The 27,677-nt window shown below is 47.7% G+C and overlaps 1 protein-coding gene across 2 annotated transcripts in view; it reads left to right on the top strand.

The window, feature by feature from the left end:
• Nucleotides 1–27,677, top strand: part of GYS2 (glycogen synthase 2) — a 528,148-nt gene that overhangs the window by 89,151 nt on the left and 411,320 nt on the right. For both annotated transcript variants that reach the window (XM_085652724.1, XM_085652725.1), the window contains exon 2: nt 10,683–10,864. In XM_085652724.1, coding sequence (XP_085508850.1) covers nt 10,683–10,864 — 182 coding nt within the window. The remainder of the gene's footprint in view (nt 1–10,682; nt 10,865–27,677) is intronic.

The raw sequence follows: 27,677 nt of genomic DNA, 5'->3' as shown, positions 1-27,677 counted from the left end.
CGAATTCATGGTTCCAGTGGCTCCGGAGATAAGGTCGAAATTGGTTTGGTGAACTCTGCCAGTCCCTCTTTCAATGGGGGTTATTCTTCAGCAGGATTCCCTGAAGGTTCTGATGACAGATGTTAGCTTTGTTGTTTGAGGGGCCACCCTGGGCTCTCTCTCTCTTCATCCAAAGTGGTCCCTGATAGAAAGAAGATGTTCTTCCAATTAGGTTGAACTTGCAGCTTTCTACAGGGCAGTTTTGTGGTTTCACCAGGATCTTGTGGTGTGCATTCTAGCACTTAGAATGGGCAATCTGGTTACTGTAGCCTCTCTGAAGAATTAGAGGGATACCAGGCCAAAGTCCCTGAATGCAGTGACTACTTTCCTGTTTTGTTGGGCACGGATTAACTTGCTGTCACCTTTTGCAGTCCATATCAAGGTGGTGCACAACGTTTTGGCAGATTCCCTCAGCCAAGTCTTTCCTTCCTTCCTGGAAACGTCTTTGTCAAGGGCTGTATTCCGACCGCTGTGCGAGAGGTTTTGTTCTCCCTTCCTCTACCTCTTTGCTTTCCAGCACAATGCTCAGGTCCCCAGGTTTTGTGCCAAGAAACCTCAAGAAGGGACTTGGAAAGTAGATGCTCGGGCCAAATTGTCTTCCGTATGCCTTCCCATCCATTCCTCTAATTCCCAAGTTGTTAGCCAGGCTGTTGCTGGAGAACAGGGTAATGGTGGTGGTGTTTCCCTCCGCCCCAGTCACAAATGGATTCCCATGCTCAAATCCTTGGTAATTCAGGGTCCTTGGATGATACCGTGTAATCCCTCCCCTCTCAGGTCTTCCCCCTTTCTGTCCTTCCAGAGACTACGTCTCTCAGTGTGGAAGTTGAGTGGAGGGAAGTTCTGTGAGAGGCATTGGATTAGTTTTCCAAGGTAGTACGAGCCTCAGGGTCTGTCCCCTTTGGAGTGTCATGTGAATAATATTTTACAGATTTTGTGAGATGGCTTTGAGAAGTATCTTTCAGTTTCCACCTTGCATGTCCAATGGGCAGACATCTGTGCCTACCAAGCCCCTGGGGGGAAATTTGTCGGATGCTGAGGATTTGGTAGCTAGGTTGTTGCACAGTTTTTCCTTTTCTTTACCTTTGGTGAAACCTCTTTATCCACTTTAGGATTTGCCCTTGGTGTTGAGGGCTTTGGTCGCCGAACTTTCTGAGCCGTTAGAAACTGCAGTTATTAGGTTCTTGACCTTTAAGGTGAGTTTGCTGATGGCAATCGCCTCGGCTAGAAGGACAGGGGAATTTGGGGCTCTTTTGGCTCTGGAGCCTTTTTGACTTCTTTGAGGGTTGTATAATTCTACAACAAGGGGCCCTATTAAATACCGGGCGCACTTTCCCTGTTTGCACCATGGGGCACCTTCAAACAGGTATGCCATGTGCAAAAGGGAAAGTGCACCCTATTAGGTTGAATGCACTGCCCTCAGGGCAGCCGCAAACTTGTGCTGCCCTGGTGGCAGTGCATTCAAGTCAAAGCGTCTGCTTCAAAACCCACTCTGTGTTTTAATGTGCAGGCGGCACCCACCTGCACATTACAGAGTGGACAGAGATCCCCTTGCAGATGGGTGCAGCGAGTGACAGCACCAGCCTGCAAGGGGATGTCTGGGGGGGTTTCTATGACCCCCACCAGAGGGCTGCCATCAAGGGGCGCACTGACAGTCGTCACCTTTTTGTGATGCACTGTCACTGCACCTCATGACAGCTTCTGTGCTTCTATGCTTGCGTCCATAATGTGGCTCAGGTGCAAAAAGCGGGTGCAAACGCCCTTTGCACCCCCAGGGCACTTCTGTAACGCAGGCCTAGATCCTCTATTTTTTCCCAAGGTTCCTTCACAATTTCACAAGTTTCAGGAAGTGATCCTTTCGATGTGGTCTGTGAGGGGATTGTGAGGCTGAGGTGCAGTGGTGTCTACTAGATGTGAAGAAAGCCTTTTATTGTATATAGACAGGACAAAGTATTTTCATGAAATTACTTGTTTGTGTCCTTTCGGGCCTTATTAAAGGTGACACAAATTCCTCACGTTCAATCAGTAGATGGATTAAGCAGTTGATTTTGTTGTCTGGGATTCAGTGTCATTCCACAAGTCCCACTGCTGGGATTCAGGGTCATTCCAAAAGAGGGGTTTCGGCCACCTGGGCTGAAAGGAAGGGAGCTTTAATTTCAGAAATGTATAGGGCAGCTATATGTGCTACTCCGAATACATTTGTCTGGTATTACTGATTTCACAATGTGTTGCATGAGGATATTAATTTTGGGGTTTGTGTGTTGAATTACATACTTACTTGTGTTGCAGGGATTCTGCACAAACACTAAACTATGCGCAGTATAATAGGACCTTGTGTATAGGGACTGGGTCATCTTACCAACTTATTACCCACAAACCCAGGCCCGACTAGCTATAGTGTCTCCCTTGCTCTCCTACTCACTCACAGAAAAACAAATGATTAGACACCCCAGAAAACAGCACTCTCAGATCTCTCAGGAATCGCGGTAACAAGACACACCCTTTTGCTTGCACTATTGTACTTGTCCACAATAAGATCTGACAGAGACACAAAACAGTTTAAAATATTAATTTTAACTAACGTGCCCTAACAGGCTGTATACGTGCCACAACAAGCAGGAAATGCATAGTACAAATACAGTTAGCATAGCAGCTAGTCCATAAATCATGAAGGGAGATGTCATCATAGAAAGACAATAGAGCCTAACCTCCCTCCCCTTGCTAAGTATTATTATATATTAGAAGATCTCTGGGCTTTGTCAGCAGACCCCATACCTTAGCCTATAGATGGTAGATCTACATCATAGGTGCTATCTCGCTCTTCTGCCTGGAAAGGTGCCCTTCCAAGTGTTTGCTACCTATTTGTGTATTCTAATAAGACCAAAGTACGTTGTCCAAACAACAGCTGCATGTATGTTTTGTCTAACGGCTAAGGCCTGGCCAGAACAAAATAACACGGGGCATTGTTGTTCGACCTTGCACATAATGTTCAGTCAAAATCCCAGGAACATGCAGAGAGTGAACACAGTGATGAGTTCGGATGTATGACGTTACAATGCATACTTTTACAATGCATGCACTTACAACGCAATTTTTACAACGCAACATCCACTACAACGCATTCCATTACATCGCATGACACTACAACGCATTTTTAAAAACTACCTTTACAACGCATTCCATTACATCGCATACTACCTTTACAACGCATACCATTACAACGCATAATATTACATTGCATTTAAGGTAAGTATTGGATAGTATAGGGGTAAAAATTACTATTCTAACTCCAGGGGGTGCAACAGTAGGGTAAGTGTTGGATAGTGTAGTGTAATATTATGCGTTGTAATGGTATGCGTTGTAAAGGTAGTATGCGATGTAATGGAATGCGTTGTAAAGGTAGTTTTTAAAAATGCGTTGTAGTGTCATGCGATGTAATGGAATGCGTTGTAGTGGATGTTGCGTTGTAAGTGTAGTGCGTTGTAAAAGTTGCGTTGTAAAGGTTGTTCCCCGATGAGTTCTCATGTGAAAATAGTCATTTGAAATTATTGCAAAATTAAAGACCTGTAGTTACGTGTGCAAACGTAACAAGCAAGCTGCAGCGTTATCATACTAAGTTAGTGAAAAGAAACAACGTCACTAAGGGCCATGTAACACTTGATGTACTAGGATTGATTCTGTTTAATAAATCTCTATGTTGTGTTGCAGTATAATAGTGGTTTCTGTTTCTTGATGTGTCTTTCTGCTTATCAAGGCCATTCCTTTTTGCTTTGGTATTTCTCATTAGTGATGAAGGGGACAAAGACAAGGGGGACAAGGGTAATGTCTCCTTACTTACTAGTTTGTGTATGTAAATTTTGAGTATAGGATAAATGGGCATGACAGGGGCTTTTGGACAAGCACAGCTGACATTCTTCCTGCTTGCGCTTGGAAAACTACTAGCTGAGCTAGAGAAGTGGATGGCAGGGTGTTGGAGGGCACTATGCCCACTGATTCTGGTTCACACTTTCAAAGTAGATAATTTGCTTCAAGTGTTGCTGCCAAAATCAGCCGGTTACTTCCCCATGCACGGGCCTGGCTCTCAAAGTCGTCTTTTTCTGTTGGACGGAATAGTGCTTTCAGCTCACCCACCACAGTAGCACCTCCTGCACCTGAAGAGTAAGGGGCATATGTATCAAAAACCGTATTTACGATTCTCAAATAGCGATTTTTTGAGAATCGCTATTTGAGAATTGCAAAACAGGATGTATTTAAAAATTCGCACATATTTTGCGAATTCTTAATATTCCTTAATTGCGATTAGCAAATTGCAAAATCGCAATTAAGGAATACCTTCCCATTCATTCCTATGGGCCAGGAGGCCCATAGGAATGAATGGGAAATAATTCTCAAATTGTGGATTGCAATTAGCTAATCGCAAATTGAGAATAATTTCAAAGGTGCAAGGGTGTCATGATGACACCCTGATGCACCCCTGAAATGAACATGTGTGCGCATATGGCGCACATACATGCCCTAAGGGCATGTATGTGCGCCACATGGCACTTTGAAAAATGCCAAAAATTGCATTTTTCGAAGAAATCGCAAATTACCACCAACTTGAAGTTGGTGGTAATTTGCGATTTCTTAAGGAGAATTTGCACAACTTGGGTGCGTGTTGCATAGCATTTAAGGAATCGCAATTTGCGATTCCTTAAATGCTTACGCAAAATTAAGGAATCGCAAAATTTAAGAATGCGATGCGAAAATGTCACATACATCGCGTTTTGCGATTTTGTATTCGCAAACGCTGTTTTTTTGCGATTCGCAGCGTTTGCGAATACAAAATCGTTTGATACATATGCCCCTAAGTCACCAAATAATTTTCTGTAAACAAAGACAGAGGAGCTTGTTATGATCTCTGCAGCCAGGCTAGCGGCGTAGCTATTAAAAGTGCTGCATATGAAGTGGGCTCGGGGTCCAGAAGCCTGAGGGACCTTCTGCATCTCAATTTTGCTTGTATTTCATTACATACGGGGGTCTACGAGGGATCCTTTTCCTTGCTTGCATTAGGGTCCCTGGTGCCATTTTTTGTCGGTAGGCCAGGCCTGCCTCAGCCAATCTGTGCCTACTCTGCAGCAGCAGTGCCCGTAGAATGTCCCTCTCTGCTTTATCCCCCAGTTCACTTATTGGCAAATCAGAACCCCCTAACCTCCTTGCGTCATGCAGGTCATTGAAGCGCTCCAGGAGGCAGGTGGAGATAAGTGAGATTAACACCTAAGCAGCCCAATAATCTATAGTCAGTAAATAATCAAAATGGAGATTTAGCCAAAAGGAAATGACTCCTCGATTACTTAGCAAGAGTTACATTTTATAAAATAGGGTACAAAAGACTGAAGGCTGAAACCAGGGCTCTCTCTCACTAAAATGAGGAATAAAATGGAGACTATCTGAGGATATGTCGGAATGTTGAGCAGTGTCAACCTTTGCAGAAGTTTCGTAGTCAGCTCTGTGCTTATGTCCGTCCAGCATTCCGTTTGCACCAGTACCTTATGGGTCTGTCAAGCATGATGAAACATAGTCTAAATGTGGATCAGTGATATCAATAGGTTTATTTTGTTGCATAATCAATTTTTATTACCATATTTATCAGGGTGACAAAGATTGGGCGAAAGGGCATTTTATTGTTTTGGTTGAACATTCTGTATTGTGTCTAAGCTCCCAAAAGTGCAAAAAGGGCGGCTTGAAGGCGCATTTCTTTGCACCATTTTGTGGCTCAACCTTCAGAAGCAGAAGCTGGAAGACCAACATGCAACATGCACTGTAGGGATGGAAAGGTGCAACTCAGAGTATTGCACTTGAATCAAGAGAAAATCTATTCTTCACACTGGCCCCTCCGCTCACACCATCACTGGCACATGCTCTTGCACTGATGTAATTACCAGCTCCTGCACACACACCTGCACTGGCAAGTGCACCACTGCTTATACATACATACACCTGTGGTGAAAGCTGCATCAGTAACCTTGCTCACCTCATTCACGCCTGCAGTAGCAGCAGGAGACCCACTCACAGCTACACATATAGCAGCACTCACACAGGCACTTGCACCAGTAATCTCACTTGCATCTGCACTCCTTTTGGTACAGTAGCTTCACTTGGATCATCACTAATACATTGCACCAGTAACTGTACACTCATCTGAAATCCCTTCTGCTTTGTCATTTGCACTCACACCCACAGCAACACTCACACTTGCACTGGCTCTTGTCATTACACATGCATTAGCACTTCCACCAGTGAAACCACTCATAACTACACTGGCATACGCATCAGTGACCTCACTTAATCCTGCACTTGCACCTACACAGTAACCTCTTTCACACCTCGTTCAGACAGGCACTGGCACTAGTACCAGTAACGTCAATACCACATGCGTTCATACCTCTACTGGCATATGCACCCACCTTGCCACTTACATTCACACCGGCACTCACACCTTTAATCCCACCTGCACTTGTACTTGCACCAGTAGCCTCACTCACAACTGCACAAAAACATGCACTGGCACCAGCAGTGGTATCTGCACCGGTAACCTCTTCCAAACATTCACTCAAAACTGTGTTGACTCCTTCACTCATACCTGCGTTGCAACTTGCTGCATTGTGGCCCTCATAACACAGTCTTGGGCACTCACATCACATGCAAACACACCATCAGATGCATGGCATGGTACCGGAACTGCCCATGGTGCCATTGTGGCTAGTAGCATGCCAGACTGTCACCCTGGGCAGTTCCCAGCACTGATGCTGTGTGAGGGTCCACATCACCCTATAGCACAGAGGGGACAGCCTGCTCAGCCCCGTCAAGTAAACCTGACTATGAGGTTGGGGCCAGTGGAAGACAGTGGACACTACCCATAAAGTGAGAGTGCTGTTTGATCGAACACATCATCTCCAGACCCGGCCGGCATGGCTCGTGGGTGGGGTGGCGGGGGGGTTACGCGGGGAGGGTTAATTTATTTAAAAAATTTAAAAAATTAACTTACCTTTCCGCCGGCTGTGTTCTGCGTCTTCTCTGCTCCTGCTCTCCTGCCTCTGGCAGGAACAGGAAGCAGAAGCATGCAGCCAGGCTCCCTCACCTAGGCCAATCACAACGCTGCAAGCAGCGTTGTGATTGGTCAGGACGCCGCCCAACCAGGGGCATATGAGGAGGCCATGTTCTCCATTCAAGCTGCATTGCAGCCTGCATAGAGAAGGGCAGAGTTCACATGACTGGTTTGGGCGGACTCAGAGGGCCGCCCAAACAGTCTTTGCACACTCAGGAGCGGGCACACCACTCCTTCCCTGGCCAGCTTGCAGAGCAGCCCCAACAGCCCGCAACCAAACATAAAATGGTAATAACTGGAAGTTATTACCATTTTATGTTTCTGCTTCTTGCACTGCAAGAAAGCAATGGGGTCACGCTCCTCCGCCCTAGTGGAGGAGCCACCCCTGATCATCTCCGAATACTTATTTATATACAGTATAAATGCCTTTGTGCAGAATGTAATATTCTTTATTTTGCCAGTTTTGAGTGTGGCTCTGACTCTTGAGAGGTCATGCCTCAAATGTGTCATGTGCCAACATAAACAGGGCTAAATGTAGTCTATTAGCTTTGGCTCATCTACATATATGATTTATTCCATACTGTTTTGTTTTATGTTAGATACATAAAAGCTTTTAACCTGAACCAGAATGCAAGTGATTAAATCCATGCATTCAGATGCAATCACACTGAATATGCCCAGTGACTATCAGTAGTTGTCTGCCAGGTTTCTATAGCTTTTGGTTTCTGTAAGACATTTAGGGCTGGATGCATCAAGCATTTTTCTCCATGCAAACGGGCAAATTCACCTAATTGGCCTGCTTGCGATTGCAAAAAATGCTTTTGCAATGCATCTAACCCAATTTTGCGATTCAATAAACTGTTACCGAATCTCAAAATGCCTTGGCGATTCACTATTTGGAATGGGCATGTTTAGGGCGTCCCTTCCAAATAGAGAATCCTAACAGTATTCATGAATGTTTTGTGACCATGAATGCGGTCGCAAAACATTTGCATTTTATCACTTACTTCAAGTAGGTGGTAACCCATTCGCAAATGAGAAGGGGTCCCCAAGGGACCCCTTCCCCTTTGTGAATGCTTGTAAAAGCATTTTTGAGATCAGGCAGTGGTCCCATGGACCCTGCTCTTGAAAAATGAAAAGAAAACTTTTCATATTTCTTTTTGTAAAGCATCTCGTTTTCCTTTAAGGAAAACGGGCTGCTTTACAAAACAAAATAATTGCTTTATTTAAAACCAATCCCAGACATGGTGGTCTCCTAGGGGGTCGCAAATTGCGACCTACCTCATTAATATTCATTAGGTAGGTCATTTTCGACCCCTTAGGAATACACACTTTCATGCATGCTGTTTTGCAGTTCCCTAATTGCGAATCACAAATATTCGCAATTAGAGAATCGCAAAACATTTCTATGATACATCTGGCCCTGGGTGCAGCTTTCAAAGATGTAACGTTCTGTATGTGTGTGTGTGACTGTGTGTGTGTTTTCAATCCAGTTTTCTTATTACGATCTGCCACAAGCTTTAAGCCTGATATTAAATCCTTCCCGTCATGCAAAAACATACAAAGCGGACCAAACACAGAACATGAATAATTATCTAAGATCACACAACTTAGTCACATTCTGAGACTAGGATTAAAAAACATGTTCCTGGTTCCACAATTGCCAACTTGCCCAGTAGATTACACCCAATGTGGGTGTGGCTCTAATGGCAAGGCCCAAAGAAGACGATTCCCAGAAAAGTGCCACAGTGTTAGGGGCCAATCCCAGATTTTAATGCAGTATTTATTATAAGCATATTTTGTTATAGTGGTAAAGGAGGGGTTAGATGTCAAATTAATTAATTACCTGACTAAAATCTACTCACTGTTCCACTTTATAATGGGGGTGTTGCATGTGTCTGCCCACCCTAGTGAATTATCCATTTGTTAGGGTTCCTGGCAAGTTTTATTTTTACTGCACTTATAACTTACATTGAGCTGGTTTTGAACTCATAGTTGGTTGGTAAGGGAATTAAGCCAGTAGAAACCCGTAGGGACTATTCTCTGGTTCCTGGGGCAGAAAATGGTAACAAGACAGTTTCCTGTGTGGGTACTATAATTTACCACTAGTGTCCCAGGGGCTAATATATTATTGCCCTGCAGTTCAATAACCACATTTCTCCCATTGTGCCCTTGTCTCACCAAGGACAGTAAGTTCAAGAAGGTGGGGCTAACTCCATAAAGTGGCAGCATAACACAGTAAAGTATACAGTTTAAGTATACAGTACACAGGTACAGTATAACACAGTAAGCACATTCCATAAACTCAATATCTGCTTAGATGTGTACTTATAAAGCGGTCGGGTTTCATTGCTATGTGGATTAACAATGGGGTATGCATTTTACCAGTGGTCACCGGTTTGAATCCCAGTTGTTCCACTAAGCATTTCATTCTTCTAATTTCAATACAATCAGTCCAATTGAGTTAGATTAACAGCTAATATTTAGTATTAAGTAACTCCTCAAGGTAAATGTGTGCCTTATAAATACAGAATTATGTCAGAGAATAGGGGCTGATTTAGAGGCCGGTATGAGATGAAATTCAACATGTAATGCCACATATATTCATCAACCCCACCAAAACTAATCTGATGTCTCCTTGCACAAAGTGACCTGTCAAGTGATAATGAAAAGTTGGCCGTTTTATAGCTTCCCCATGACCACCACACAGTCCAAATCCATTGCACACAAGCCTACATCTTGCCCTTGAATTTGCACTTGTTTGGTTTTGAAACCCATTAAGAATTCGGATAATTCAAGTGATTGTTGTAGCTAAAGTCCCAGGATCTTTGCTAAATCTTCCAATCTGACTATTTATCTTTTTATCATGATTCTACACCTTTTGGGCAACTTTCCAGGGAACATCCCATCAAGAAATCTACTCCCCCCTCGGAAAAGGAAATCTTCTTTCTAGAATATGCGTGAATTTACCTTCTTGCCTATTCTAGTGAAATCAGGAGTGAAAAAAGCATTTCTATTTATAGACTTTCAGGAGTGTAGCTGGCAGGAAGCGCATCAGTTTCTCCCACAACTTCGACAATGTCCCTGAGGCCGGACACATAAGCAGATTGTTTCCCCTAGAAATGCTCAGGGATAATAATTCTATTGTCCGTGATTAGCAAAAACGTTTTGTGATGATTTTAAATCTCTTTAAAATTGCAGCATTTTTCTCAGCATTTTACATACATAAAAAAACTCACCTACCAAGAGTCCACCCAAAACATGTACTTAAGTTCTATTACACTTATTACCACATTTTACAGTTAGCACAGGCACATACCACCAGGTTAAACTTAGTTCTAAATTCCTATGTTAAAATCTGAGGTTGTGCAATTTTTGTTTGAGTCCTTAAGTGGTAGGAATTGAGCCAGTGTTAAAACTTGCACCCTTTTTTAAAACGGGTGTTTGAATTGTCATGTTTAAATACACAATGATTGACAAAGATGATAGATATGTGTGATATCCGGATAAGATATTGGCCAGAATGCTAACGTGAATCGTCCCTGCATTCTTTCAATAGTTGGTGGCATCTGCACTGTTATCCAGACAAAGGCCAAGGTCACAGCGGATGAGTGGGGAGAAAACTATTTCATGATTGGTCCCTACTTCGAGCATAATGTGAAGACTCAGGTGGAAATCCTTGAACCACAGAACCCTGCAATCAAAAGGGCCATGGATACATTGAATGGAAATGGGTGTCAGGTAAGGAAGATGTGATTTCCATGGCAACTAATCTGATGCTAAGAAGCTTACCCTCTGCCTTAATGCGCTTGAAGTATCTTTCAATTTACATATTGGCTAACATCAGAGCGAGGCCGGATCAGGAACAATGGCCAAGCACTGCAGGGCAGCAGTAGCACATTAAAAGTTATTTTTGAGATTCAGAGTGCTCTATCCAATTATGTGTTTAGCGGCAGTTGTCAAAATCATTTTCATTGAATGAATCTTCTAATTTTCCAATAATGAACAGTGGTGTTGTACAACCTCTCTCAGTGGGGTAGTGCACATGTGCCTCAGACCTGCAGGTCAAATGTGAGCCTTAAAGCTGCGTTTGTTTTCACCCACTCAGCATATAGTTTTATCAGCACCAGGGGAATATTATTACACAAATGAAAATTCGATATTAAAATAAATAGGACTATCATGAGTGATGCAATAATTCAAAGCACGAATATTTGCTAAATCTAAAAAAATACTTTTGAAATGCCATGCATTGTTGTCAGCATTTTAAAACAGTCCCACCAGTGTTACTTTAGGTTTATCTTCATGTGTTCAATTATGTAAAATATATGTTTATGTGTATGTATGTAGGAATCTGACTTGCATAAGATACATCCGGTTACCAAGTAACAAAGCACTGTTCACCAAGGGGTTTTACAGTGGGCAGTGTAGAAGCAGCAGTGCAGTGAGAGGGGCACAGCTTAAAGGGCAGAGGTTTTACAGTGGGCAGTGCAGAAGCAGCAGTGCAGTGAGAGCGGGATACAGCTTCAAGGGCAGAGGTTTTACAGTGGACAGTGCAGAAGCAGCAGTGCAGTGAGAGAGGGGTACAGCTTCAAGGGCAGAGGTTTATAGTCGGCACTGCAGAAGCAGCAGTGCAGTGAGAGAGGGGTACAGCTACAAGGGCAGAGGTTTTACAGTCGGCACTGCAGAAGCAGCAATGCAGTGAGAGAGGGGTACAACTTCAAGGGCAGAGGTTTACAGTGGGCACTGCAGAAGCAGCAGTGCAGTGAGAGCAAGGTACAGCTTCAAGGGCAGAGGTTTACAGTGTGCAGTGCAGAAGCAGCAGTGCAGTGAGAGCAAGGTACAGCTTCAAGGGCAGAGGTTTACAGTGGGCAGTGCAGAAGCAGCAGTGCAGTGAGCGGGGTACAGCTTCAAGTGCAGATGTTTACAGTGGGCAGTGCATAAGCAGCAGTGCAGTGAGAGCACGGTACAGATTCAAGGGTAGAGGTTTTACAGTGGACTGTGCAGAAGCAGCAGTGCAGTGAGAGCAAGGTACAGCTTCAAGGGCAGAGGTTTACAGTGGGCAGTGCAGAAGCAGCAGTGCAGTGAGAGCGGGGTACAGCTTCAAGGGCAGAGGTTTACAGTGGGCAGTGCAGAAGCAGCAGTGCAGTGAGAGAGGGGTACAGCTTCAAGGACAAAGGTTTACAGTGGGCACTGCAGAAGCAGCAGGGCAGGGAGAGAGGGGTACAGCTTGAAGGGCAGATGTTTTACAGTAGGCTGTGCAGAAGCAGCAGTGCAGTGAGAGAAGGGCACAGCTTCAAGGGCAGGGGTTTACAGTGGGCACTGCAGAAGCAGCAGTGCAGTGAGAGAGCGGTACAGCTTCAAGGGCAGAGGTTTACAGTGGGCACTGCAGAAGCAGCAGTGCAGTAAGAGAGGGAAACAGCTTCAAGGGCAGAGGTTTTACAGTGGGCTGTGCAGAAGCAGCAGTGCAGTGAGAGCGGGGTACAGCTTCAAGGGCAGAGGTTTACAGTGGGCAGTGCACAAGCAGCAGTGCAGTGAGAGAGGGGTACAGCTTCAAGGGCAGAGGTTTTACAGTAGGTACTGCAGAAGCAGCGGTGCAGTGAGACCACGGTACAGCTTCAAGGGCAGGGGTTTACAGTGGGCACTGCTGAAGCAGCAGTGCAGTAAGAGAGGGATACAGCTTCAAAGGCAGAGGTTTTACAGTGGGCTGTGCAGAAGCAGCAGTGCAGTGAGAGTGGGGTACAGCTTCAAGGGCAGAGGTTCACAGTAGGTACTGCAGAAGCAGCAGTGCAGTGAGACCATGGTACAGCTTCAAGGGCAGGGGTTTACAGTGGGCAGTGCAGAAGCAGCAGTGCAGTGAGAGCGGGGTACAGCTTCAAGGGCAGGGGTTTACAGTGGGCACTGCAGAAGCAGCAGTGCAGGGAGAGCGGGGCACAGCTTCAAGGGCAGGGGTTTACAGTGGGCACTGCAGAAGCAGCAGTGCAGTGAGAGCATGGTACAGCTTCAAGGGCAGAGGTTTTACAGTCAGCACTGCAGAAGCAGCAGTGAAGTTATAGAGGGGTACAGCTTCAATGGCAGAGGTTTTACAGTCGGCACTGCAGAAGCAGCAATGCAGTGAGAGAGGGGTGCAGCTTCAAGGGCAGAGGTTTACAGTGGGCACAGCAGAAGCAGCAGTGCAGTGAGAGCACAGTACAGCTTTAAGGGCAGAGGTTTTACAGTTGCCTGTGCAGAAGCAGCAGTGCAGTGAGAGTGGGATACAGCTTCAAGGGCAGAGGTTTACACTGAGCAGTGCAGAAGCAGCAGTGCAGTGAGAGCGGGGTACAGCTTCAAGAGCAGAGGTTTACAGTGGGCAGTGCAGAAGCAGCAGTGCAGTGAGAGCACGGTACAGCTTCAAGGGCAGAGGTTTACAGTGGGCAGTGCAGAAGCAGCAGTGCAGTGAGAGAGGGGTGCAGCTTCAAGGGCAGAGGTTTACAGTGGGCCCTGCAGAAGCAGCAGTGCAGTGAGTGTGGGGTACAGCTTCAAGGGCAGAGGTTCACAGTCGGCACTGCAGAAGCAGCAGTGCAGTGAGAGAGGGGTAAAGCTACAAGGGCAGAGGTTTTACAGTCGGCACTGCAGAAGCAGCAATGCAATGAGAGAGGGGTACAGCTTCAAGGGCAGAGGTTTACAGTGGGCACTGCAGAAGCAGCAGTGCAGTAAGAGAGGGATACAGCTTCAAAGGCAGAGGTTTTACAGTGGGCTGTGCAGAAGCAGCAGTGCAGTGAGAGTGGGGTACAGCTTCAAGGGCAGAGGTTCACAGTAGGTACTGCAGAAGCAGCAGTGCAGTGAGACCATGGTACAGCTTCAAGGGCAGGGGTTTACAGTGGGCAGTGCAGAAGCAGCAGTGCACTGAGAGAGGGGTACAGCTTCAAGGGCAGAGGTTTACAGTGGGCACTGCAGAAGCAGCAGTGCAGTGAGAGCGGGGCACAGCTTCAAGGGCAGGGGTTTACAGTGGGCACTGCAGAAGCAGCAGTGCAGTGAGAGCACGGTACAGCTTCAAGGGCAGAGGTTTTACAGTCAGCACTGCAGAAGCAGCAGTGAAGTGAGAGAGGGGTACAGCTTCAAGGGCAGAGGTTTTACAGTCAGCACTGCAGAAGCAGCAATGCAGTGAGAGAGGGGTACAGCTTCAAGGGCAGAGGTTTACAGTGGGCACAGCAGAAGCAGCAGTGCAGTGAGAGCACGGTACAGCTTTAAGGGCAGAGGTTTTACAGTGGGCTGAGCAGAAGCAGCAGTGGAGTGAGAGCGGGATACAGCTTCAAGGGCAGAGGTTTACAGTGAGCAGTGCAGAAACAGCAGTGCAGTGAGAGCGGGGTACAGCTTCAAGAGCAGAGGTTTACAGTGGGCTGTGCAGAAGCAGCAGTGCAGTGAGAGCACGGTACAGCTTCAAGGGCAGAGGTTTACAGTGGGCAGTGCAGAAGCAGCAGTGCAGTGAGAGCAGGGTACAGCTTCAAGGGCAGAGGTTTACAGTGGGCAGTGGAGAAGCAGCAGTGCAGTGAGAGAGGGGTACAGCTTCAAGGGCAGAGGTTTACAGTTAGCCCTGCAGAAGCAGCAGTGCAGTGAGAGAGGGGTACAGCTTCACGGGCAGAGGTTTTACAGTAGGCTGTGCAGAAGCAGCAGTGCAGTGAGAGAGGGGCACAGCTTCAAGGGCAGGGGTTTAGAGTGGGCAGTGCAGAAGCAGTAGTGCAGTGAGAGAGGGGTACAGCTTCAAGGGCAGAGGTTTACAGTGGGCAGTGCAGAAGCAGCAGTGCAGTGAAAGAGGGGTACAGCTTCAAGGGCAGAGGTTTACAGTGGGCACTGTGGAAGCAGCAGTGCAGTTTGAGAGGGGTACAGCTTCAAGGGCAGCGGTTTACAGTGGGCACTGCAGAAGCAGCAGTGCAGTGAGAGAGCTGTACAGCTTCAAGGGCAGATGTTTACAGTGGGCACTGAGGAAGTAGCAGCGCAGTGAGAGAGGGGTAGAGCTTCAAGGGCAGAGGTTTACAGTGGGAACTGCAGAAGCAGCAGTGCAGTGTGAGAGGGGTACAGCTTCAAGGGCAGCGGTTTACAGTGGGCACTGCAGAAGCAGCAGTGCAGTGAGAGAGTGGTACAGATTCAAGGGCAGATGTTTACAGTGGGCACTGCAGAAGCAACAGTGCAGTGAGAGAGGGGTACAGCTTCAAGGGCGGGGGTTTACAGTGGGCAGTGCAGAAGCAGCAGTGCAGTGAGAGAGGGGTAGAGCTTCAAGGGCAGAGGTTTACAGTGGGCACTGCAGAAGCAGCAGTGCAGTGTGAGAGGGGTACAGCTTCAAGGGCAGCGGTTTACAGTGGGCACTGCAGAAGCAGCAGTGCAGTGAGAGAGCTGTACAGCTTCAAGGGCAGATGTTTACAGCGGGCACTGCAGAAGCAGCATTGCAGTGAGAGAGGGGTAGAGCTTCAAGGGCAGAGGTTTACAGTGGGCACTGCAGAAGCAGCAGTGCAGTGTAATAGGGGTACAGCTTCAAGGGCAGCGGTTTACAGTGGGCACTGCAGAAGCAGCAGTGCAGTGAGAGAGGGGTACAGATTCAAGGGTAGATGTTTACAGTGGGCACTGCAGAAGCAGCAGTGCAGTGAGAGCACGGTACAGCTTCAAGGGCAGAGGTTTTACAGTGGGCTGTGCAGAAGCAGCAGTGCAGTGAGAGCGGGGTACAGCTTCAAGGGCAGAGGTTTGCAGTGGGCAGTGCAGCAGTGCAGTGAGAGCAGGGTACAGCTTCAAGGGCAGAGGTTTACAGTGGGCACTGCGGAAGCAGCAGTGCAGTTTGAGAGGGGTACAGCTTCAAGGGCAGCGGTTTACAGTGGGCACTGCAGAAGCAGCAGTGCAGTGAGAGAGCTGTACAGCTTCAAGGGCAGATGTTTACAGTGGGCACTGCGGAAGTAGCAGCGCAGTGAGAGAGGGGTAGAGCTTCAAGGGCAGAGGTTTACAGTGGGAACTGCAGAAGCAGCAGTGCAGTGTGAGAGGGGTACAGCTTCAAGGGCAGCGGTTTACAGTGGGCACTGCAGAAGCAGCAGTGCAGTGAGAGAGGGGTACATATTCAAGGGCAGATGTTTACAGTGGGCACTGCAGAAGCAACAGTGCAGTGAGAGAGGGGTACAGCTTCAAGGGCGGGGGTTTACAGTGGGCAGTGCAGAAGCAGCAGTGCAGTGAGAGAGGGGTAGAGCTTCAAGGGCAGAGGTTTACAGTGGGCACTGCAGAAGCAGCAGTGCAGTGTGAGAGGGGTACAGCTTCAAGGGCAGCGGTTTACAGGGTGCACTGCAGAAGCAGCAGTGCAGTGAGAGAGCTGTACAGCTTTAAGGGCAGATGTTTACAGTGGGCACTGCAGAAGCAGCATTGCAGTGAGAGAGGGGTAGAGCTTCAAGGGCAGAGGTTTACAGTGGGCACTGCAGAAGCAGCAGTGCAGTGTGATAGGGGTACAGCTTCAAGGGCAGCGGTTTACAGTGGGCACTGCAGAAGCAGCAGTGCAGTGAGAGGGGTACAGATTCAAGGGTAGATGTTTACAGTGGGCACTGCAGAAGCAGCAGTGCAGTGAGAGAGGGGTACAGCTTCAAGAGCAGAGGTTTACAGTGGGCGGTGCAGAAGCAGCAGTGCAGTGAGAGAGCTGTACAGCTTCAAGGGCAGATGTTTACAGTGGGCACTGCGGAAGTAGCAGCGCAGTGAGAGAGGGGTAGAGCTTCAAGGGCAGAGGTTTACAGTGGGAACTGCAGAAGCAGCAGTGCAGTGTGAGAGGGGTACAGCTTCAAGGGCAGCGGTTTACAGTGGGCACTGCAGAAGCAGCAGTGCAGTGAGAGAGGGGTACAGATTCAAGGGCAGATGTTTACAGTGGGCACTGCAGAAGCAACAGTGCAGTGAGAGAGGGGTACAGCTTCAAGGGCAGATGTTTACAGTGGGCACTGCAGAAGCAGCATTGCAGTGAGAGAGGGGTAGAGCTTCAAGGGCAGAGGTTTACAGTGGGCACTGCAGAAGCAGCAGTGCAGTGTGATAGGGGTACAGCTTCAAGGGCAGCGGTTTACAGTGGGCACTGCAGAAGCAGCAGTGCAGTGAGAGAGGGGTACAGATTCAAGGGCAGATGTTTACAGTGGGCACTGCAGAAGCAGCAGTGGAGTGAGAGAGGGGTACAGCTTCAAGGGCAGGGGTTTACAGTGGGCAGTGCAGAAGCAGCAGTGCAGTGAGAGAGGGGTAGAGCTTCAAGGGCAGAGGTTTACAGTGGGCACTGCAGAAGCAGCAGTGCAGTGTGAGAGGGGTACAGCTTCAAGGGCAGCGGTTTACAGTGGGCACTGCAGAAGCAGCAGTGCAGTGAGAGAGCTGTACAGCTTCAAGGGCAGATGTTTACAGTGGGCACTGCGAAAGCAGCAGTGCAGTTTGAGAGGGGTACAGCTTCAAGGGCAGCGGTTTACAGTGGGCACTGCAGAAGCAGCAGTGCAGTGAGAGAGCTGTACAGCTTCAAGGGCAGATGTTTACAGTGGGCACTGCGGAAGTAGCAGCGCAGTGAGAGAGGGGTAGAGCTTCAAGGGCAGAGGTTTACAGTGGGAACTGCAGAAGCAGCAGTGCAGTGTGAGAGGGGTACAGCTTTAAGGGCAGCGGTTTACAGTGGGCACTGCAGAAGCAGCAGTGCAGTGAGAGAGGGGTACAGATTCAAGGGCAGATGTTTACAGTGGGCACTGCAGAAGCAACAGTGCAGTGAGAGAGGGGTACAGCTTCAAGGGCAGATGTTTACAGTGGGCACTGCAGAAGCATCATTGCAGTGAGAGAGGGGTAGAGCTTCAAGGGCAGAGGTTTACAGTGGGCACTGCAGAAGCAGCAGTGCAGTGTGATAGGGGTACAGCTTCAAGGGCAGCGGTTTACAGTGGGCACTGCAGAAGCAGCAGTGCAGTGAGAGAGGGGTACAGATTCAAGGGCATATGTTTACAGTGGGCACTGCAGAAGCAGCAGTGCAGTGAGAGAGGGGTACAGCTTCAAGGGCAGGGGTTTACAGTGGGCAGTGCAGAAGCAGCAGTGCAGTGAGAGAGGGGTAGAGCTTCAAGGGCAGAGGTTTACAGTGGGCACTGCAGAAGCAGCAGTGCAGTGTGAGAGGGGTACAGCTTCAAGGGCAGCGGTTTACAGTGGGCACTGCAGAAGCAGCAGTGCAGTGAGAGAGCTGTACAGCTTAAAGGGCAGATGTTTACAGTGGAAACTGCAGAAGCAGCATTGCAGTGAGAGAGGGGTAGAGCTTCAAGGGCAGAGGTTTACAGTGGGCACTGCAGAAGCAGCAGTGCAGTGTGATAGGGGTACAGCTTCAAGGGCAGCGGTTTACAGTGGGCACTGCAGAAGCAGCAGTGCAGTGAGAGAGGGGTACAGATTCAAGGGCAGAGGTTTTACAGTGGGCACTGCAGAAGCAGCAGTGCAGTGAGAGAGGGGTACAGCTTCAAGGGCAGGGCTTTACAGTGGGCAGTGCAGAAGCAGCAGTGCAGTGAGAGAGGGGTACAGCTTCAAGGGCAGAGGTTTTACAGTGGGCACTGCAGAAGCAGCAGTGCAGTGAGAGTGGGGCACAGCTTCAACGGCAGGGGTTTACAGTGGAGAGGGGGAGGGCCAGGGGAGCGAGGAGCGTGGCAGAGCTCCCTGCGGGAGAGGGCTGGGTGGGAAGATGCGTGAGAGGATTGCTTGGAGGATTATTCTCTGAAAGGATCACACTATTAAGAAACCGAGAGACTGCACATTAACAGTGAATGCTGGGGGCAAGGTGCAAACTCTGCACCCATAATTACCAGCAGCATGCCGTTATACCCTGCCAGCACTGTGCAATACAAGCTGAGCTCCATCGAACGCCGGGCACTAACTGTATGGACCTGGGTTTAGCAGGCATAAAACGCGCGGTATTCTCAATTCTCTATTGGGGTTTAATGCTCCCATTTACCACTTGATTGGAGCAGGGCAGGAGTGGAAAGAGTAGGGAGGGAGGGGGGAGGGCATGCCCCTGAGGGCATGCTGCCCATTGTCAGAAAGGGCGAGCGGGACGGGCCGTGAGACTTACTCCTGGCTGCTGTTGCAGCAGAAGCCTAAAGTGATGACATCCCCTGTTTTTTCGACCAGTAAAAGTGGGTCCTGCGTTTCCACCGGGCCATTTACGATACACAAGGGCATTTGGCTCCCCCTGTTGGTACTGCATCAACGTGTTTTGTTGTTCATGTCTTTCAAATAGTGTTTTGGGATATATCTGTTCATGTAAATGGTCGTTCTCCTACTACGCTACCAGTGGCATAAGGAAACAAGCATTGAGAAACTTAGTAGTTATGGCACTTTTATAAGTGGAAGTGTGTGTTTATTGCTGGTGAACTGTGTGTGAGAATGAATAGGTGAATTAATGAGGCTGCGCGGATACATGAATGAAAAAAATGAACGACAATGAACGTGTGTATGCCAATCAATGGGTGTGAAAGATCATCGATTACTGGGTGATTGCTGAAAGTGTGCATGGCAGCTTTCATGGGATGATGAGTAGGGAGGGGTGATTGATGAGTGAATGACTACATGAATTAATATACATGGGTGATGGATATCTGAGTGAATTAGAGTCAGAATGATTTGATGAATCAACTAATGTATTCCTGTATGGGTGCGTGTGGCTGGACTGATGAATGAATGGCTTAGTAAGCAACTGGATATGTCAGTGAGGTGGTAGGGGCAAGATAGATGTGTGCATGAATACGAATGAACATGCATATATGAATGGATGAATGAAATATAGTGTAAACATGGATTGTTGAACAAAGGATGCTTTTACACAATTGATGCTACCAGTGACATCAACGCGTAAATGGCAACATTGGGGTACTCAGTCGCAGCTGTTGGCAGGCATTAGTGGTTGGGCAAACAAAATAGTCATTTTGACCCACTGAAAGGCACTGAGTCATTGAGAATGCCTTTAAGGTCAATGCCAAAGCTCTCAATCAAACTAAACAGTGTTTATAACGGGCCACGACTGAGAGCTCTGGAGTTCAGACTGAAGGTAGTGCGTGTTTCTCACAGTGCCTATCAGTGGGTCATAACATTAAAAATGAAATATGTACTTACCCAGTGACTCGCCTCCTCCTGTCCCTCTCTCCTCGGTGTTCTTCAGTCCGGTGGGGAGCACGTGGGTTCAGAGCCAACACCCTTAACCACTCCAGACGCCGCTCTCATGCTGCTGATAATGTTAAGCAGCATGAGAGAAGCACCAGGATTGGTTAGAGTGTGTTGGCTCGATGCTTCCACAGGCCCTGGGGGTCTGGGTCAGTGCCTGCTTCACTCAGCTGTGTAAGAAAGCACAGGTTGGAGAGGTTTAAAGTGTGCATGTTTGGCTGGTCGTCACAAGGCAACCTTCCAAAGTGACATGCGCACTTTAAATTGAAGTGCCCACCACTCTTCCCTCTGCTGCCTCTTAGCGGCAATGGCCCGCCCCATCCAGACATCCGGCTCGGGAGTAGTGAAAAATAATGGGGTAATAAATTAACTTTATTACCTTTTTCAGTTTTCGATGTTGCAGCATTTTAATTAGTGTGGCAAAGCTCCTCCATGCTAATTGAGGAGCCGTGGCTGGAAGTTCTGCTGGTAAAATTCAAATACTGGTATTAACATCAGGGTGCTTATGCACAGTTGATGGTATGGAAAGCAGCCTGGAGACGAGACACTGGTGATTTGGGCCTATGGGGCGAGGCAGATGAGGAAGAAGTGTAGATTTAACAGCAGTTTGAGCATGAAAGAAGCTTTCATCACTGATCTACAGAGAGCAAGACAGGAGCCAAAGAAGAGGGCTGCTTACGAGGATAAAGTTCCTGACCTCTACCCCTTATGCAGATGTTTCTTTGAGTGTTCCCAGATCACGAAGCCTGTATGAGCACTGTATAGTTATGGTCTAGGCCTGGAATTACAAGCACAACACAATAAATATCCCACAACCAGTTTGTAACAATGGACCAAAATGTAACTAGAAAACTTGCCCAAAAATGATTAAAATCTAAGAAAGGAAACTGGAGATATGCAAGTTTAAGTGTTAGGGCAAATAATGCCACAAATAGTATCACTGTAAACACAAATCCATCTTTGTGGTTGACTGGTAAGTAGGCGGGATTGAAGGCTGAATGCAACGGAGCGTATGTCGGGTACCTCAAGCAGGTTGCCCCCGGTCTTGAAATCTTCCAGTGGCACAAGGCTGAAGGCGATGTCCTGCAAATTCCTCTTGGAGCTGGATTGCTGTTGGACAATGTCCCAATGTAACCATTAGTATTGGCGGGGAGTGGGAGAATTTAAAAGTTCTCCTTTGGGCAGGTGCTTTTCACACCTTTATTCCTTTTCAGGATTTATTCCTTTGGACTAAAGTCTCTTTTTGGAGCTCAAAATACTTCAGAGGGCAAGCCTGAAGCTGTATGCAATGAAATCCTCTTGAAAAGGGACACTTTTGCTGAGAAGGCCTTCTGAAGCTCTGGAGGTCTTGAAAGTCCAATTTTTTCCCAAGTCCTAGCTTTTCAGACTTTCTGGATCAGTTCCTCTTGGTCACTTCTAAGACTTCCAGGACCCTAGCGACAAAACTTAAGGGCCAGGATTCACTAAAGTAGAGGCCACCAGCAGAGTCAAGCCCATGCCCAGTTGCTACTGGTCAGGTGGTCAATCCATGAAAAGGGACTCTTGCAACCAGTTGTGTCCCTGGAACCACACAGGAGGTCTGCCAACTGACTCTTGGAGCTCACTTCTTAGTTCTCTCAGTCCTGGGTAAAAGTGGGTGCAGGTCCTGCCCTTCGTGTCTTAACACTGGCCACAGACAGCAGTTCAAGCACTCTCTGTTCTTCTGCAAGTCCAGAAAGTGTTATGATGAACTGGGTGGTTCCTGGCCACTCCCTAACCAATGAGAAGCAATGACCACACCTTTCCACTTTTGTACACATCCTTTTTTACATACTGCAAACTATCTCACAGTACACTATTCTAAGTGAAATCCAACATAGCAGAACCCTTCTGTCCCTACAGGAGGTTTTTCTAGAGTAATGAGCAGCCCCTTCTTCCTCAAACATACCACCAGCTCCCCATCCCACTGGGATGATGCAACAGTATGACTTGGGACCAAAAGGCCTCTATTCCCCAGATCCCACTTTACACTTGACTATGACTGGGCTGGCATCATCCTGGTCCCATTCAATTTAATTAACTTCCTAAAGCCTCTCTAAGTACCCTTCTTCAGAGTGGATACATCAGATTCCTCTTATCCAGGCCTCCCTACCAAAAAGTCTTAAGTCATTGTTTGTACTCGGTGTAAGAAGTTGGCCTGATATATGCTGTCCACTAGTTATAGTGGACACCCTGTATCAGTCCAAACAACCCCTTATTGGTTATAGGTTAAAGACAACCTTTATTGAAAGCTATCCTAGTGGTAGCGATGGAGATCAGCTTTCATGCTAAGTCTTGAAGGAATGTAAAGCAGCTTGTTTTACCAGTCTATAATCTCTTGATGAAATGAAAGATATTCACACCAGGTATACATATAAAATATATGTATTTATTACTAAACACACCCTCTTAGTCTCTTTATGAGACTAGAGGTCAAAACACATAAGTTACACTTCAATAATCACAGTAAAATAGCACAAATACACGTCAGGCCCTAGGGGCGAGCCAAACCATATACTAAAATAGTGGTATAAGAACCACGACTTAACTAGACACAAGGCCTAGAGCCTGTAGAATCGTTGAGACCACAAGGAACCACCCAAGGTAGTGACACAGGGGACCCACGGGGGCCATGTGCAGTGTGTTAACACAGCCGCGAGCTCCCGCTAGCTTCTATGGGGAAAGTCGTGGTTAGATTTTAAAGATTAGGGACACTTAGAATTGAGTCAGGACCAAACCCTTTTGGACTTAGGAAGTTCTAGGGCTAACACCCATGGGAGCACCGGAGTACTCGTGTTACCTCACCCAGGGAAGCCGGGTGCATAGGTGTCTTTTGGTGTCGGGTCGTGTCGTCGATTTCAATGGGAGTTGGCGAAGAAGTGCTGCTGCCGTGAAGATGCGAAGTGTCCGAACATATTCAAGCCTGGATCGAAGATGATCCTGAAGAACCTGAAAGCAGAGGGGACAGAGTCTGGGTCACTAGCCAGTGACCAGGAAGGCAATAGGGAGATGCCCACCGATGTCGGGTGATTTCAGCCATGAGGACCAGGAGGTGTTGAGGACAACCAGGAGCTGGATTCAAACTGTCTCATAAAGGATGTCGAGTGCTACTGTGTCGGTGCCCGGATTGGACACAACAAGCCTTGACAACACCAACCCACACAGAAACGAGAAAGATGCTTCGGTGCAGACCAGCAAGGACTGAGGGACTCACCAGTTGGTAGGGAGTCGGGTCACATCTGGAGTAATCAGGGAAGCCCAATGAAATTCAAAGTTACCTCCTCAGAGGCCCACCAGTCAACGGACCAGGGATCGCGAAGGGACCACAAGACAAAACACAAAATGGCGGCCCACGGGTCACTCGGAGTGACCAGGCCAACAATCTTCAGTGGATTCAGTGCTCAAGGTGGGGGCTACAAGACAGCCCAAGCACAACTTAAGGAAACATCAAGAAGTCAATGCATTTGCAAAAGTGCATGGTGACCAGAAATTCTGGTTCCACGCTACTCACAAAGGCTGCGGGTCTCAGCTTTGCTGGAGACTCTGGTCGGCCTGTGAGATGTCTGGAAATCCTCTTCCTGGGCTGCAAATACTTAGGAGTCCAGCAGGAGCTTTAGAAATGCAGACTGGCAAATTGCTTCATTGGTGCCTGCCAAGCAGGGGAGTCACTCCTTGACCCCAAGGGAGATTTCTTCAGTCCTCTGGTCTTTAGCAGAGCATCAAAGGTCTAGGATTCAGCTTCAGAGTTTCGTCCAGGGTAATCTAAAGTTCTGGTTACAGAGGTTCCTTACTTCTACCTAAGGAAGGGGTTGGACTAGCTCTGGGGACCCACCTATGGGAGGGTTTGGAAAGAGGGGTGGCTACACCCATTTCCTTTTTCCAGTTTCGCGCCAGAGCAGGGGCTGGAAGCCCCTGAACCGGTTTGAGCTGGACTATGCACAGGGACACCAAATGTGCCCCCAGTGCAGGACTTCAAAGCACTCTGAGAGTGCTCCCACCCAGCCCCAATACACATCAGCCTGTCTGGGAGGTGGTTTCTCCTCCCTGTGACAGGAAACCTATTGTCCAGGCCTCCCCTGCCGGAGTTTCTGTCAGCAGCAGGAGGCCAGACCCGTGTCTGTGACTTCAGCATCCATTTTGTGATGCCAGGGCTCTATTAAGTTTCTACCGGGTAACCTAGTACTGCCATGTCTCTCCCTCTAGAAGGGTGGGATCATAATCCCACACCAGTTACTGGTGTGGGGGTATGATTCCAAGGTGTTTGACACCAAACACAACATGTTTCCGTGCAGCCAGTCCAAAGTTGGCATTTACCGTTTGGTTATAATGCACTTAAGAGTATATGGTCAGGCTGCACTATTGACAACCCCGGAGAAGAGATTCCGAAGGCTGCACAGGGGCTCAGCTCATGCCTGGGCACCCTCGCACATATAACCAAGCACCCTGCCTTCAGGATTGATAAGGCCTGCCATAGGGGTGACTGATAGCTTTGTTTGTGCAGTATATGGTGAGATATAGTGAGCCTATATCTCAGTAAGGGGTCATGCACCACCTTACCCAGGCTGCAGTAGCAGACCTGTGGTGTCATTTTGGGTGGCTTCCCTGGGGTGGCATAATACATGCTTCAGCCATTGGTAAGCCTCTGGGGTACCTATGCCCTGGGTACATAGTATACCATATACTAGTGCCTTAGAAGGGCACCTCAGATCCAATCTGTAAAGTACCTAAAGTACATGGAATCATTTTAGAGAAAGCAGCTAGGCTGGGGCCCTGAATAGCAGGGTCCCAGCCAGGTTTAAGTCGAAAAACAGTGAAACACCAGCAGAAAGTGGGGGTAAACATGTGAAGCAGATCCTACTCTCCTACACCCCCCCCCCCAAACACAGGGACATTAAACTAACCTTGACTAGTTGAGTCTTTATGTTCTAAGTGGAAATATCTGGAGAGTCCATTTGCATTGGCAAGTTTACTCCCAGGTCTATGTTCCGTTGTATAGTCCATCCCCTGTAGGGAAATGGACCACCTGAGTAGTTTGGGATTTTCGCCCTTCATCTGTTTTCGCCATAAGAGGGGCTTATGGTCTGTCTGAACCATGAAGTGAGTACCAAACAGGTATGGCCTCAACTTCTTCAGAGCCCAAACCACAGCAAAGGCCTCCCTCTCAATGGCTGACCAACGTTTCTCTCTGGGGGTCTTCCTTCTGCTTATGAAAGCTACTGGTTGATCCTGACCTTCATCATTCAACTGTGACAGTACAGCCCCTACCCCCAACTCAGATGCATCTGTTTGGACAATGAACTTTTTGGAGTAGTCAGGACTTTGCATAATGGGAGCAGTGCACATGGCCTGCTTCAGGTCATCAAATGCCCTTTGACAGCTAACTTTAACCGGTATTGCTCAGTGGTTAGGCCAAACCCATCAATCAAGGCATTCTTCAGACTGTTGTAATCATCTGCCTCCTCCTCTCTAACAGTGAGGAGCTTATCTCTACCTTTGTCTGCAAAGGAGAGCCATACGATTGCTGCCCACTGCTCCTGGGGGGCCCTTTGTACTTTACATGCCCTTTCCAGTGCAGTTATCCATTTGTGGATGTCATCCCCACTCTGGTAGGGAGGGACAATCTTATTCAGGTTTCTATGGTCATAAGACCTCTCCCTATCTCTAGGGATGTTGCTGCCACCATGGGACTCTAGTCCCATCTTTTTTTCTAGCTCTGTAGAGCTCTAGGGCTACCTGCTTTCTTCTGATTTCAAGCTGAGCTTCCTCATACTCGAGCAGTCTCTCCCTTCTCTCCTGAGAGGTTTCACTCCTATGAAAGGAGATTGAGGTCCCTATGGATGAATTAGAATGGTTAGACTCCCTGGAGAAAGATCTTGACCTTCTAGGCCACCACCAACTCTTCCAGGAGGGACAAAGAGGGGTCCATTGTGATCCTCTCCATCGCCTTCTAGGGGAATTGGATTTTCCGGGTCCAGATCATTGTCATCTGCCTGGCCAGCCTCATAGGTCAGGTCAAGGGGAGTTACACCCCTAGGCCTTTCCTCAGGTGCTGTCCCACCTTCTCTGCCTAACCCTTCAGATCCTAAAGATCTGCTAAGGCCATCCAGCCTGAGTACCTATATGAGATGCTGTGTGGTTGGACTTTTGCCTGTCTTCAGTTTCCTAGCTGTACATAATGGTCTCAGTTCCATGAATGGGAGGTTATTATACTGGGAACCGTGAAGCCCATTGGCTTCTGGCAAGGACCTACTGGTTCCTGGCATTGAAGACATTACTAGTGTGGTGTGGTGTATTGCACTACCTACTCTAGTGTGGCCTACTAAACTCTCTTGAGTTGTAGAAAGGGTGTGCTAAGCCCTTCACACACAAATCTAAGTTCAGTAGAACTTACTGTATTCTAAAGCTTGTACTATATGTACCTAGGGTACCTTTAGTGGTTTTCAGTTAGTCACTCAATTGAGATTATCTGGTAAAACAATAGCAAGCTGGAATCCCACACGCTGTACACCAATGTGAGAAGTTGGCCTCATATATGCTGTCCACTAGTTATAGTGGGCACCCTGTATCAGTCCAAACAACCCCTTATTGGTTATAGGTTAAAGACAACCTTTACTCTCACCTGAGTCTGGGTAGTTGGAGCAACCCAGTCCGTTATGGTCTGGATTTTGCCCTGTAATGGTTGAACCTGGCCTCCACCTACAAGTTGGCCCAGGTACACAACCTGACTCCGCCCTATCTGGCACTTAGTAGCCTTGATAGTTAGGCCTGCTTTCTGCAGGGCCTCCAAAACATTCCTCAGGTGGACAAGGTAATCCTCCCAGGTGGAGCTAAAGACAGCAATATCATCTAGATATGCTGCACTATAGTCTTCCAGGCCTGTAAGGACTTGATTCACTAACCTTTGGAAAGTGGCAGGTGCATTCTTCAAACCAATGGGCATTACCACAAATTGATAGTGCCCACTAGGGGTAGAAAATGCTGTCTTTGGCTTTGCATCATCAGCTAGTCTGATCTGCCAGTAGCCAGCTGTCAGGTCAAATGTGCTTAGCAACTTGGCTGAGGCCAAGGTATCTATTATCTCATCTGCCCTGGGGATGGGATGTGCATCAGTCTTAGTGACTGCATTGAGACCCCTGTAATCCACACAAAACCTCATCTCTCTCTTGTCATCTTTGGTGTGAGGTTTAGGGGCAGGACTACTGGACTAGCCCAAGGGCTATCTAAGGGTTCAATAACTCCCAAATCGAACATCTTTTGGACTTCTGTCCTTATACAGTCCCTGACATGGTCAGGTTGCCTGTAGATCTTATTCTTCACAGGCAGACTGTCCCCAGTGTCCACTTCATGAGTGCACCAGGTGGTCTGACTTGGAGTCAGGGAAAACATATTTCTGTAC

This window comes from Triturus cristatus, chromosome 4_1 (genome assembly GCF_964204655.1).
Source record: "Triturus cristatus chromosome 4_1, aTriCri1.1, whole genome shotgun sequence".
NCBI lineage: Eukaryota > Metazoa > Chordata > Amphibia > Caudata > Salamandridae > Triturus > Triturus cristatus.
The sequence above is the reverse complement of the archived record's forward strand: the minus strand, read 5'-3'. Positions and strand labels throughout refer to the sequence as shown.